The 13,692-nt window shown below is 38.2% G+C and overlaps 1 protein-coding gene across 1 annotated transcript; it reads left to right on the plus strand.

Annotated features, from left to right (window-relative positions):
* The first annotated feature begins 283 nt into the window (after nucleotides 1-283).
* Nucleotides 284-4,535, plus strand: LOC149556395 (uncharacterized). The gene is made up of 2 exons (XM_089830683.1): nucleotides 284-3,205; nucleotides 3,531-4,535. The coding sequence occupies exons 1-2, from the start codon at nucleotides 610-612 to the stop codon at nucleotides 3,860-3,862; spliced, it is 2,928 nt and encodes a 975-aa protein (XP_089686809.1). The 5' UTR covers nucleotides 284-609; the 3' UTR covers nucleotides 3,863-4,535.
* Nucleotides 4,536-13,692: the final 9,157 nt, after the last annotated feature.

Consider the following 13,692-nt stretch of genomic DNA (forward strand, 5'->3'; position numbering starts at 1 on the left):
AGGAACTACTACTAATCATAAAAATTGAGATGGACTATTTAAATGCTTCATACCATAAAAGGTTCATTTTGGTCCTAACTCTCATTTAGATAAAAATAAGAACAGACCAAGATTCCATCCACTGCATAAATGAATATTTCAATAGAAGTTTTAAAAAACAATTGTTTTTACCGTAAGTGCTCATTGAATCGTGTTGACAATTATCTGTAATTCCCGGACCTTTATTCTTATCCGAATGTAGAACTTCTAGAAGGCATATCATGTGAAGATTTGTTGGGAAGGTAAGGCCCTACGAAGAAATTAATAACTCACGATGCATAAATCCATTCAAATATGCCAAACAAAAGATTTTATCTTGGCTGGTTCACGCATTTCATTGGAATTTGCCTCAGTCACAGTAACCAAGGTCGCTTGGGTTAAGGTCACAGATTTGTCAAATATGTCAATTCGGGTTGTCTTATCATCTGGACAGAATCCAAATCCGTTCAATGGAAGGAAATTGTTTTTCATTTCATGGTCCACGCGTTTCTTGTATGTTTTTTCAATTGGAAAAAAGCAATATTTTGATCACCGATGCACCTCACTAGTTGCAGTGAGTAAGGTATTTCCATGGCTTCTTCCTTTGAAATGCTCTCATTCTGTTTTCTAGGCCTTCTGCTGTTAGGAACTTGTAGCGGAATAACTGAGCCCTCTTCGCCAGACATAGTCTACATAATGACCCTAAAACAGGCTCTTTCAGATCCCTACTACCATCTCCAAAACTGGAGTAACATGAGCTCCCCCTGCACCTTTAATGGCGTAAAATGTGACAACAACAACACCCATGTTGAAGAAATTGATCTAGCGAATTTTGGTCTTGAAGGGCCATTCCCGTCTGTAGTTTGCAGCCTTCAAAACCTTACATTCTTATCCCTCTTCAACAATGCTATCACAGGGGAAATGCCCACTGATTTAACCAGATGTACCAATTTGAAGCATCTAAACTTGTCCCAGAATTATCTTACAGGCCCTCTTCCTGGTTTTTTATCGGAGTTGTTAAGTCTAGAGGTCTTGGATTTATCAGGCAACAATTTTTCAGGTGCAATTCCTTTAGGATTTGGTCAGTTCAAGAATTTGCAGACACTTGATCTTTACTACAATCTGTTGGGAGGAACTATTCCTGGATTTTTGGGCAATTTGACGAGCTTGGTAAGTCTAAGATTGACCAATAATCCTTTTGATAGCGGTGTGATTCCTTGGGAGATTGGAAAAATGGTCAAATTGCAGGAGATATGGTTGAGCATATGTAATCTACAAGGAGAAATCCCGGACTCCATTAGTGGATTAACGGAGCTTCAGCTATTGGATGTTTCTCACAATAACCTAACTGGGTCTTGGCATGGATTCATTAGCAACCTTGTAAAGATGAGGAGTTTGCAGCTTTACGATAATAGGCTCCAAGGAGGGATTCCGGCAGACATTGGGAAGATGAGCTATTTGGAATTCCTTGATGCTTCAGCCAATGAGCTCACGGGACGAATTCCTCAGAGTGCAGGGAATTTAAGCATGCTGAAATCTCTGCAATTGATGAATAATAATTTGTCCGGTGAGATTCCTGCTAGTCTTGAAGGTCTAACTATGTTGAGCAATTTGTCTCTGTTTAATAATCTGCTCCACGGACAAATTCCTCAGAAGCTTGGAAGTAACACCCAGTTTACCCTTTTTGATTTATCCAGCAATCAATTAAGCGGGCCATTGCCATCCCAGCTTTGTAATGGGGGGAAGTTGTTGTATTTGAATGTGTTCGACAATATGCTCAATGGTACCATATCAACGCTTCATAATTGCTCAAGCCTTGTGAGGCTTAGATTGACAAATAATCAGTTCAGCGGAGAAGTTCCAAAAGATTTATGGTCATCTTCAGGACTTTCTCTGCTACAACTCAGTCATAATAAATTTGAAGGCAGCATTCCTGAAGAAATTGGCGGTGCAAAGAGTCTATCGAGGTTGGAAATTGATGACAATTACTTCTCAGGTAAGCTTCCATCTGAAATCGGCATGATAAACCCTCTCTCCTTCTTGAATGCAAGCAATAATAATTTCTCAGGAAGCTTGCCACATGAGTTTGCTGGATTGAATCAACTAGAGATATTAGATCTAGGAAGAAATTCACTCTCAGGAACAATTTTCTCAAATATTGGATCATTGGGAAGGCTTGCACTGCTGAATCTGAAACAAAATGATCTATCGGGTGAAATTCCCGGGCAGATTGGTTCTCTGCAAACCCTAACATACCTCGATTTATCCAATAATAATTTGAATGGGCAGGTGCCTGCTTCCTTAGCCGGTCTCCAACTGAATTTCCTCAATCTTTCAAGCAACCAGCTCTCTGGTATAGTTCCCAGTGGCTTGAACAAATACAAGGGAACATTCTTAGATGATCCACGGCTATGTGGGGATGGCTTTTCAGACATCAAACCGTGTGTTTATAGAAAAAGCCATTTGAAGATTTGGGTACTTTGTGTTATCCTTTCCTGTGCTGCTATAATTTTGATTGTTGGATTGGGATGCTTTTACAAGAAGTATTTCTATGTTTCCAGTCACATTGTTGAAGATCTGGAAGAGATCGATACGGGCCCTTTGAATGTGGTGACATTCCACAAGCTACCTTTTCATGAGTATGAAATTGTGGAATCCCTTAATGAGGCAAGTGTAATCGCCACTGGTGGAGCTGGTAAAGTCTACAGGGTAGATCTGGCAGACGGTGAATCTCTGGCTGTGAAGAGGCTTCATGGCAGAAAAAAGACGGAGGACTTAGGGTTTGACGGGGGATTCAAAGCAGAAATTCAAACATTAGGGATTATTCGACACAAGAACATTGTCAAGCTCTGGTGTTGCATCTCTACAGATGATTCGAACCTTCTAGTTTACGAATACATGCCAAACGGAAGCATAGGAGATATTCTTCATGGCCCTAAACCCTGTAGCCTTGACTGGCCTACGAGGCACACCATTGCTCTAGATTCAGCTCAGGGTCTTTCTTATCTTCACCATGATTGCAATCCTCCTATCATCCACCGCGACATTAAATCAAACAATATCTTGCTGGACAAGGAATTTCATGCTAGTGTGGCCGATTTTGGCCTCGCCATGATCTTGGAAAAATATGATAAGGGATACGAGACCATGTCTGCTGTTGCAGGATCTTACGGGTACATTGCACCAGGTAACCCAAAGTTTAAACCCTAGCTTGCATGATTTTATAATCTGTTTTTTATCTACCCATTTTGGAATTTGGATGCTTATTAAGAAACCTTACCTTTCATAGCAATTAGCGTGGCCATATTTCAAAGGTTTATTGAAAAAGCGAAGTAATAATCCATCCAACAGGGGTCACAAATGCAAAGGACCTGAATGAATGTCCTGCAGTCACCGTGAATGGGAACTAAACAATCAATAAGGGTTTTAAAAGATGAGCTTGTAGTCTTTGCTTTCCCTTGATTACTTGATGCATTTGTTATACATTACTTATTTTCATCTCATTTTTGCAGAGTTTTCTTATACCCTGAGGGCTACAACAAAAAGTGACGTGTATAGCTTTGGAGTGGTGCTGTTGGAACTGGTGACTGGCAAGCGCCCAGTTGACCCATCTTATGGTGAAGGTGCCAACATTGTCAAGTGGGTTTGCAGAATGCTCGAGAAGGAAAATGGGTTGCAAGAGATTTTAGATCCTCAAAGTTTCAATTTCTACAAAGATTCAATGCTTTCAGTCCTCAGAATTGCTCTTCATTGTACCCATTCCTTGCCCGCCAACAGGCCTACCATGAGGAATGTGGTTGAATTGTTGCAGGATACAAATCCACTCCAGAAATCAAACGTGTAATCCAGAGAGCTGGTAAGCCATAAGTTGTGGTGCAGCAGGAGGAAGTATGATACAATTTTTGTAATTTGTAAGCCTACAGCTACACTAAGAAATTTTAATGGATGTTACTAAGTAGTCCAGTACATCTCTTTTGGGAATTTCTTCCTCTGCCTTTTTTTGTGAAAGGGAAGATCTTTGGCCCAGTGCTTAACTATCTCGATTAAGTCAGTAGTCTGATAATAGTCTCATACAGTACGTTGAAGGATTCAATTAACAGGTTGGACAAAGGAAGTAGGGGCCTTTTGAGAGAAAGGCTGAAGCAGGGCCATCGGTGCAGACATTGTTGATAAACGCATATGATGTTTCATTCTAAGGATCAAAAGCTTTGTCTGGCTACTTCATTGCTATATCATGTTACTTGAGCAAGCAAACAACGCATTGAAGAATATCATCTGGTGTTTTTATAATTAATATCTTATCTTTCCATCCGTTTGAACTTTTGTGTTTTTTTACGTGGCCGATGCGAGCTGGACTTGCCGCCTGCAAGATGTCTCACTTCTTAAATCCCGAAAGAGATTCGAACTCTACACTCATCTATTCCCGTGGGATCCATCCATATGACTCTTTATTCATGTGTGGGTTGTAAAATATACAGTTTTCCTACATCAATGTCAAGAGTCCTTGTGTTACATAATTTTGGAACTAATTTTTTTCTAAATCAAAATTTAATATTAAATATTGCTTCGGACTGGGTTGGGTTCCATGGAAGGGGCTTCTTTAAAAAGTAGGTGTACAGAGTTTTTAGGAATATCTAAAAGTGAGGGTCCTATAATTTTTTTAAATTTGTTTCAGCTTTAAAATTTTAGCTCCTAAATTTAAGGAAGCTAGTGGTCCCATGAATATTATTTCAAAAATTTAAATTCATGATATCATTATTGTATTACTATCATAATTAAATTTTAATAATAATTAATAGATTGTTGACATGTGGCCAAAAACCCCTAAGTTGGTGGGGCTAAATCCATCTCCACCTCATTTTCAACCAACCAAATTGAGAGGGCTAAAAAGTTAGATCTCCTACTTTGTAGGAGAACCCCATTTTCACCCAACCAAATTGAGAGGGATAAAAAGTTAGATCTCCTATTTTGTAGGAGAAGATTCCAATTAAATCCTTAGCCCCTTTCAAAAAATAAAAAATTACCATGGAGATACCCACTCCACAAAATAGAGCCCAAGCCCCAAGCCCCTCTCATGGGACCCCTGCCTTATACTATTCCTTTGTGTAAAGTTTTGAGTCAAAAGATGCTACTTTCTTTACTTTCTTCACTCGTAATTTCTACTAATGGTGAGTGGAATTGTAGAAATGGTAGCCGTTATCTCTTTGAATGGAATTAACTATATAATGGAGTTATGATGCAAAATCATTATTTGACTTATTTTTTGAAAATGTCTTTTATTTATCAATTAATGAACTAAAATAGATTTTATAGTGAATGTATAAGCAAGTTTGGGTTGTAGTATTTGTGAATGTATGAGCTAAAATAGATTATATAGTGAATGTATATGCAAACCAATACCCAAAACAACTCCTTTTCATCATAAAGCACAAGAAAAAAAAAGTAGGGACTTGATCAAATAATGCCCTCCATTTCATTTTGTCCCAAAAGAAGTTTCAAAAAGTATGTTTTATATTTTTATTTTATCTACAAAAAGAACATTTATTTGCATAATCTTTAAATATTTCAATCTATATGAGCTCTGCTAGGGTTTATACGACCTCCATTTGAATCCTTGTTGGTTTCAATTGTTTGTCATATCACATTATTGCGGGAAAAGATTTTAGTTATAATGACTTCGGCCTTCTTTGTTCTAGCAATTGATGTTGGTGTTGGAGTTGTTGTTGCTACTCGAGATAATGGCTCCGCCAACTAGACGCCTACGCAAGTTTCTCCCCAAGGTGTTTCACGAGGTAATTCCTCTCCTAATATTATTTTGAATGCCAAGGAGTTTGATAGTGCATGCACATGGTTAGAAAAACAAACCCTTATTGGGTATTTTGTGGGTCATACTCCTTCTGAAAGCACTTTGTAAAAAAGGGTTTCCAAGGTCTGGACACCTCAAGGTGTTCAAAGCCTTACCGAAGGCTTTTTTCTTTTTTCACTTTGGCAATGCAGGCCAAGCTAAACATGTTTTTGTGCGAGGCCCCTAGACTGTCAGGTTCTCCCTCTTCGTTTTTCAACACTGGTCATGAGATTTCATTGTTTCCGATGATTAAGGTACCTATTTGGCTAAAGTTCCTTAGGCTTCCCATTCCTTGATGGTCTTTTTTACCCACTATTGTGCAAACCGTCAGCAAGGTTGTGTGCCTTGAACCGGACAAGTTTTTTAATGCTCGTCCCCAATGTAGGGTTTGTGTTGAGGTTGACCTGTCTAGAGACCTCAAAGATACAATGGAAATCCATTTAGGTGATACCATCTTTACTCAAAAGGTGCTTTATCTCAACCTTCTGAATACCTGCTATTGATGCTAGTTTGTTGAGCATAAGATTAGGGATTGTCCCTTGTTGGACCGTAACTGTCCCTTTGCTTCAAAAACTAAGCCCACTCTAGCCACCAAGAAAGATGAATGGACTACGGTGGTGAAAAAAGGGAAGGGTTTGGCTGTGGCTAAGGCAAGCTCTTTGCCTGTGGATCATGGTAAATCTAGCTCAAGCCAGATACCCGATGGATTTGCGCCCTCTTTGGACTTGAGCACCATGAGTGGTGTTGATGATTACCCAACAGTATGCCGATCTCACAACCTAGATGGCCGCGATGAGTTTTTTGATAATAGGGAGAAACTTCAGAGGGTCATTGCTATTGATGATCCCTCTTTTGAGCCTCCCTCTTTCATGCACAACAACTTCTCCTCTCTGGGGGATGAGGATGACATGCAAGCTGGGTTACCATGAATTGCCTTTCATGGAATGTGCAGGGACTGACAGACCTCCCTAGAAAATATTATGTTTGTGATACCAAGCATCGGTTTGATCTTGATGTACTTTGTCTCTAGGAAGTTAAAGTTGTTGGTTTTCTTCTTACCTCAACTTGTTGTGTTATTTGGCCGGATAGTGTCATTTTTGCTTCTCAACGTGAAGTTGGTTGAGGTGTTGTTGGTACTCTTCTCTCCCCTTGTTTAATTTCCTCTGTTGTTTCACATGGTTCTGACCCTTTGCATAGTGTGGTTTGGATTATGTTGTCTTTTCATAATCATTCTTATGGTATTGTTAACATTTATGCTCTGAATGATACTATTGAGCGTTCACACTTGTGGCATTGGTTGGTGGATCATTTGCCACCTGCGACATGGTTTTTTGTGGGGACTTCAACATGGTGGAGTTGGCCTTTGACAAGGAAGGTCATCTGCCCTTTACATGGGCAACTGGTCAACAGGAAGCCTAGTTTACATGTGGAACAAATTAGGCCTTTATGATTCTAATGTTACTCACTGCCACCCAGATGGGATTTGGCACGCTTGGTCCAATTTTTGAGTTGGGTCTAACAGAGTTTTCAAGAGACTTGACAGGGCTATGATTTCTGTGCAGTCCTTTTTTTTCCTTTTCTCAAAAGCATACCTTGTTTGTCATTCCCCTACCTGATGTGATGTTTTCATACCACTCCCCCATTCTCTTTTCTATCACCTGGCAGATAGCTTAGCCTCGCCTGAGTAAAACCCAGTTTTACCTCAACACCTCCTTGTTGTACCATTTGCCAACTGTTGCTCACATTCTATGTGTCTGGAATCTTGAGCCTCGGTCCCACACTTGTTTTGGATGGATTCAATGGTGGAATGACGCTATCCTCCGTATTGAGAGATTTCTTTGCATTTAGGGTAGACAACTAGCTATGTACCGCATGAGATCTTATGAAGCCACTACTCTTGATCTGCGTACGGCTTCTAAGGCTCTTGCCATGAATTCATTTGATACAGATCTCCAGGTTCATCTTGCCAACCTTCAACACCAGAAATAGGTTGCAGATAGCTATGTTGCTTAGGGTGCTCAGATCAAGGCCCACTCCATTGGTTGGAGGTTAGCGATCAGGCTTCCGAGGAATTCTTTAATGCTTTGAGGGCTCGTCACTCTGTAGTGGGTATTAAATGCATCCGAGAAGATTAGAAAGTTCTCACCGAACTATTGAATATTCTCCAAGCTTTTGTGTGTCATTATGAGTAGGTTTTTACGACTCAGGGGCCCTCTATTGTGCATGATCAAGTGCTGCAAACCTGCCTTGTTGTTACTCCCAATAGGCTTGCTCTTGAACAATATGCCTTTTATGAGTAGAAACTAACGCTTGCAAACTTTAAGGAAGCTATTCTTTCCATGGCTAATGAGAAAGCCCCTGGATATGATGACTTCCTTTTTGAGTTCTACAAGGTGCTTTGGGATGACATTGGCCCATATTTGCTTCATGTTTTTCATGAAGCATACAACTCTAATTCATTGGGCATCATCATTAACAAAGGGAATATTAAATTCATACCTAAAGTTAGCGATCCTAAAGAAATTTGTAATTGGAGGCCCATCACTTTGTTGAATGTCTCCTACAAGATCATTGTCAAAGCCATCTCTCTTAAAATTTGGCATTTGCTCCCTCAGATTGTTTGACCTGAACAAACTAGTTTTATCAAGTCTCGTTATATCTTGAACAAAATCATTGTTGTTTGGGAAGGTATGGAATGTACCAGGAAATCCAAACAATAGGCCCTATTCTTGAAGATTGATTTTTCCAAAGCATATGACCGCATTGAATGGCCCTTTATTTGAGCCATGCTTCGAGTTCTGGGTTTTAGCTAAGTATTTTGTCAATCATTACAGATGCTTTTTGGGGATGCCTCTGCTTGCATCACCATTAATGGTCGTCAGTCTAAAGCTTTTGGGCTCTTCAAATCTATCTATCAAGGTTGTCCTCTTGCCCCTTCTCTCTATGTTTTGGCAGCCAAGGGCTTTGGTTATCTGCTGGCCAATGCCATTTCATGAGGGATGGTGTGTGGTATTTCTTTATCGGAGTCAACCACTTAGCTAGTTAATGGCCATTTTGCAGATGATTCTTTCTTCACTTTGATTGAGGATGAGGAGAATATTGCCAATGCTTTGCAATGTTTGGATACTTTTTGCCTTGCTTTAGGGTCTGCTATCCAATGGCACAAAACCCTTTTCTACCAACAATCTTTTTTGCCAGGCCCTCACTAGTTGTAATAGTATGGGTGGAAATGGATCCAACATGGTGAATTTTTTTAATTTTTGGGCATTCCATTTGCTTTTCAAGCATCTCCTATGGAGTTGTGGAATATTGTGCTCGCTTGAATTGAGAAGAAGCTAGAAAATTGGATCACTAAGCCCCTTTCACTTGCGGGAAAGTTTCAAATATGCTTCAAAGTGCTTGTTGCAAAACATGTGTACTATTCTTCTTGTTGGGCTCCCTCTAAAGCCTTATACCTTAAGCTTGAACATCTTCTTAGGGACTTTCTCTAGATCTCTGATGTTGTGCATCATGACTTTTCACAAAGTTGCTTAGGACTTTTGTTATTTACCAAAAGATTCTGGTGGCCTTGGATTTCTTTCCGCCCGCAAGCAAGGGATAACCCTCTGTGCCAAGTGGGTCATATAGGCTCTCTTTAAAGGTGAGGTGTGGAAAATTTTGCTATGGCACTGCATTTCCTCAAGCTTTTCGGTCAACCAACCAGCCTGGAAGGGGATTGGTTTTCAAACCCTTCTTGTGACTATTGAACCTATTCAAATTCAGGGCACTTTTGTTGCTAAGAGCATTTGGAAATCCTGGGAAGCCGTCAAACCTTGGCTGGTAATGGATTCAGAGATGGGCTCTCAATGAACCAACAAAACCTTTGGTGGTCATCCTTGTTTGCCACTCAAGGTGTGCCTTTAGCCAAGATTCAAGGAGCCAATGCTTTGCGTTTATTTCATAGAGGTATTAAAACACCCAAAGATTTATTCTCCAAGGTTACTATGACCCTTAGCTCATGGGAGGATCTACAAGTGCAATACAGGCTTATCCATCTAGATCGATAGACAAATTGATCTTCTAGTTTCTGAGGCTCCTCCCACTTTGTTACACAAGCTTGGAATTCACTCATCACACCCTTGGTGGAAAGATTGGAAGTGGTATCCTGCAACTCCAATGACCAGTTACAAGCCCAGGCCGGTGTATTGGTGGTTGGTGCCTCATCTTTCAATGGTTGATACTCTCAACTAGTGCTAGCATTTGTATTCCTTGCATAAGACTTGGAGTCTTAGATTTTCCACTATCTAACATACCATCATAGAGCCAAATATTGCTCACTTCGCATGGTGTTTCCTTTTCCAAGGTTTTCCTTTTGGTCATTGGCTCCGACATCTAGGAGTTTCTGATCCTAGATTCCCTTTTTCTGGTCAAAACTGAAAGCTTTTTGCACATTTTTTGGTTTTGCAGAAGAGCTTAGAATTACTAGCTCTGGATTTATGATTTTTTCAGGCCTTTTAATCCAGAAGCCTTCACTTCGCATCTGGAAAGTGATGTTTTATTCTCTCACAACTTTTTTGATATTCATGTTGCAATGTACTGTAAAGCACGTATATGTAATAATGTCATGATGCAGATTCAAGTCCAAACTAACAAAGTTGTGTTGGAAGTGGCTCACTGCAGGAGCTACTTGCTCACTAGGGAAATACCCCTTGTACAGTTTCTTGAGTACCTCCTGATGCTTTATCTGATGACCGTACTCCTCACAATCGCCTGCAAGGCCGAAGCAGTTCTGCTCACCACTCGCAAACCCCTAGGTTGCAGCCTCATCATTGCTCTCCTAGTGGTGGCTTTCATGGCTGTCACCATTCAGCCTCGCCTCCTTGGAGGCTAGGCTCGGTCTGGTCCCTAGTGGCTCCCCCTATTGCCGCTGATGCAGGTTGGCCATCTACTCACCATGACCCCAAGTGGGCTTTCCCCTAGCTAGATTTAGCCATTTCTCCTCCTAGGGGTAAGGAAGATAAAGACAAGGATGCTGATAAAGATGTTGTTGTTGTTGATGGTTGAGCTCCTCCCGAGTCAACCAATAACCCCAAGGATTTATGGGGATTTGATAACAAAGACCCTCCTTCGGTTGGCACTACTCTTGCAGCCTGAAGTTTTATGTTTTTTCTTTTATATGTTTTTTGATGAATAGTTGATCTTTGGCCTTGGGCTATTTCAACTCGCAGGGTGATCTTGTATCTCCTGACCCCTTTTTTATGAGTATGTATCTTCAAATTTTAATTAATGGAAAAGGTCTATTTATCAAAAAAAAAAATCAATCTATCTCCAATATATAATTTATGGTGTACAACTTTCCATGTCAAGATTTGTGCACTAGCCTCGGCTTTGGATCTCCATATCTATATGCTTAAACTTGTCTCTAACATTATGCCATCAAGACTCTTTAAAAAAATCTACCTTAAAATTTGAATTGTATAAATTCTACAAAGTATCTGGTTGATTTTTAAAGTTTGACTTAAACTTCATCAATGATCCAATGAATTTCTATTAGTTTGTACTTCGATCCATAAATTTTTTAAATAACTTGTTAAAAATCCTATATTAATTTGACTTTATGTTTTTTCCCATTTTTAAAATCAATGTCAGTAATCAAGCTTATTAATTCTTTAAAAATTTCTCTAATTTTTCCCTTCTTTTCTCTTTCTTTAATGGTTCCTCCTATATGATAGAATTTTTTTAAATTGAGTTGTGAGAATTTATCTCCTCTAGCTCTTCACATCCTGATGATGGATCATCGAGTGTGATTCGAAATGTTGATGCAAAAACATGGCACACAATCAAATCCACAATATGCATATCTCAATACAAATCTTTATTCACCAATTCTTAAACATATATTTGCATTTCTTATTAGAGGAAGATTCTTCTCATGCATGTCATCCTCTTTTTCCATATGCTCTAAACAATATTTAATTATTTTATTTATCCAATAGTTTTGTTTATGATATTTCTATTTCTTTATTGTATAAGGTGAAAAGAGAAGCAATTGAAGAAATTCTTAACTACTCTACATTTCATTTGAGTGGGGTTGACCTTATATCTCAAAGGGAAGTTAAAGGGATTGATCATTTCAATTCCAACTATATGGCTATTAGATCTTAGTAGATTAATGCAATCCAAGTGATGAAGGAGCACTAATGCAAACTAAGATCTAATGATTATAGAACTAGATAACAATGCAAGATCCTTAAAAACTCTAATGTAGTAAGAGCTATGAGATGAAATTAAGACTATAGATATGAAAAGTAGATTTTTTGAAATGAATAAAGCAAATAAGTAACTAACCTTGAAAGTGAATGGAATATTGAATCTATTTTTCATCCCTATGTACTGCTCTAAACAAAAAACATACACACATCTAATCCTAAAACGAAAGATCTACAAAACCAAGAAATTGTTTAGGTCCAAGTTAGAGTTGACTTGCATGACAGTGTCAATCTAGGATAGGGATCAATCTGCAAGGGCTAGGGACAAGGTGTGCCCCTAACATTTGGTGTCCAATCATGAAATTGATTTCATATATTTGAAGTTACAAAAAACTGGTATTTGAATATGTGCTTTTTTTTTCACTTTTTAGGACCTGTAGGCTACAAGAAAAATAGCTTTATTTTGTTGATGGGTAGTTTGCCTTAGTCAAACCTAGGGTATAATTTAGTGGCTAATATTCGTAAATTGGCTAATTTTAGAATTTTTTGGTTAGTAATTTGGCTAATAATTTAAGATTTGATACAACCTAAATCGCCATAGTTTTATAAAATTCTGTTCTAGAATATTTAAAATCGCTCAAAAATTTATTTTATTGAAAAATTTAAACTCAAATATTCGCCACAATATTCGTTGCATGAATAGATTTGAGTTACCTAAATATAATATATTATTGGAGAAATTGAATTGAACTGACCAATAATTATCATAATTATTAGTTAATTTAGCAATATATCTTCAATATTTATTATTCACTATTGATTTAAAGTATATGTAACGATTCTCATAACATTCCACAAGGTAAAAAAATGTTCAATTTTGATTTGTAATATTCCATGGTGATTAATGAACTTCCTATTATTATTGAGATTCGTCAATATTTTATACAAAAAAAATTATGATTAAAAAATAATCGCCAAAATTAATCATATTTAGAATAAAAAATTGAGAGTTTCGCCAATATAAATAAATTTTTTTTTCAAAATAATGAAAGATTCGCCAATATTTTATATCTTTTTTTGGAGGTGGCTTTCTTAAAGTTTACCCTGGTCAAACCCCAGTTTAGAAAGTAACCTTGAAATTGAAATAATTGCAATTCTAGAAATATAAAGTCAATTAACAAATTCACTTTACATTAGAAGGATTTCTCAATTAAATGTAATAAGCTCCCTTTACCAAGTTTATTTGGATCAAGGTGTGAATTTAGAAGAAGGATGAATGATGAACCCATCTCTTAATGACATGATCCACTATCACCAACAAAGGAAGTTAGATCTTGAAAGGTTATGACATAAACATGGAAGATAGATGATGAAGCCCCCAAATGAACTCCTTTGAACCTCTTTGAAAGCGCATTGGTGAAGGGTGCTCCCCTTATTACCACAAACATACAATAGAAAATAGAGAAACAATAGAATTTTGGAAGAACCAAAAATGGGCTTCTTATTATCTTGACAAGTATGGAATTACATCTTTTTAAAATATAATATGGAAATACACATGGGCATCTTCCTTACAATATTCAGCAAGACAAAGTTGCAAACTACCACCCTAGAAATGTCCAAGATAACTTATGAGCCTTC

This window comes from Cupressus sempervirens, chromosome 5 (genome assembly GCF_028749045.1).
Source record: "Cupressus sempervirens isolate cs-2001-9-10 chromosome 5, ASM2874904v1, whole genome shotgun sequence".
NCBI classification, from domain to species: Eukaryota; Viridiplantae; Streptophyta; class Pinopsida; order Cupressales; family Cupressaceae; genus Cupressus; species Cupressus sempervirens.

Coding starts and splice junctions, on each gene's coding strand:
- LOC149556395 (XM_089830683.1), top strand. CDS start 610: ATGGCTTCTTCCTTTGAAATGCTCTCATTCTGTTTTCTAGGCCTTCTG. Junction 3,206..3,530: donor TTACGGGTACATTGCACCAG/GTAACCCAAAGT, acceptor TCATTTTTGCAG/AGTTTTCTTATACCCTGAGG.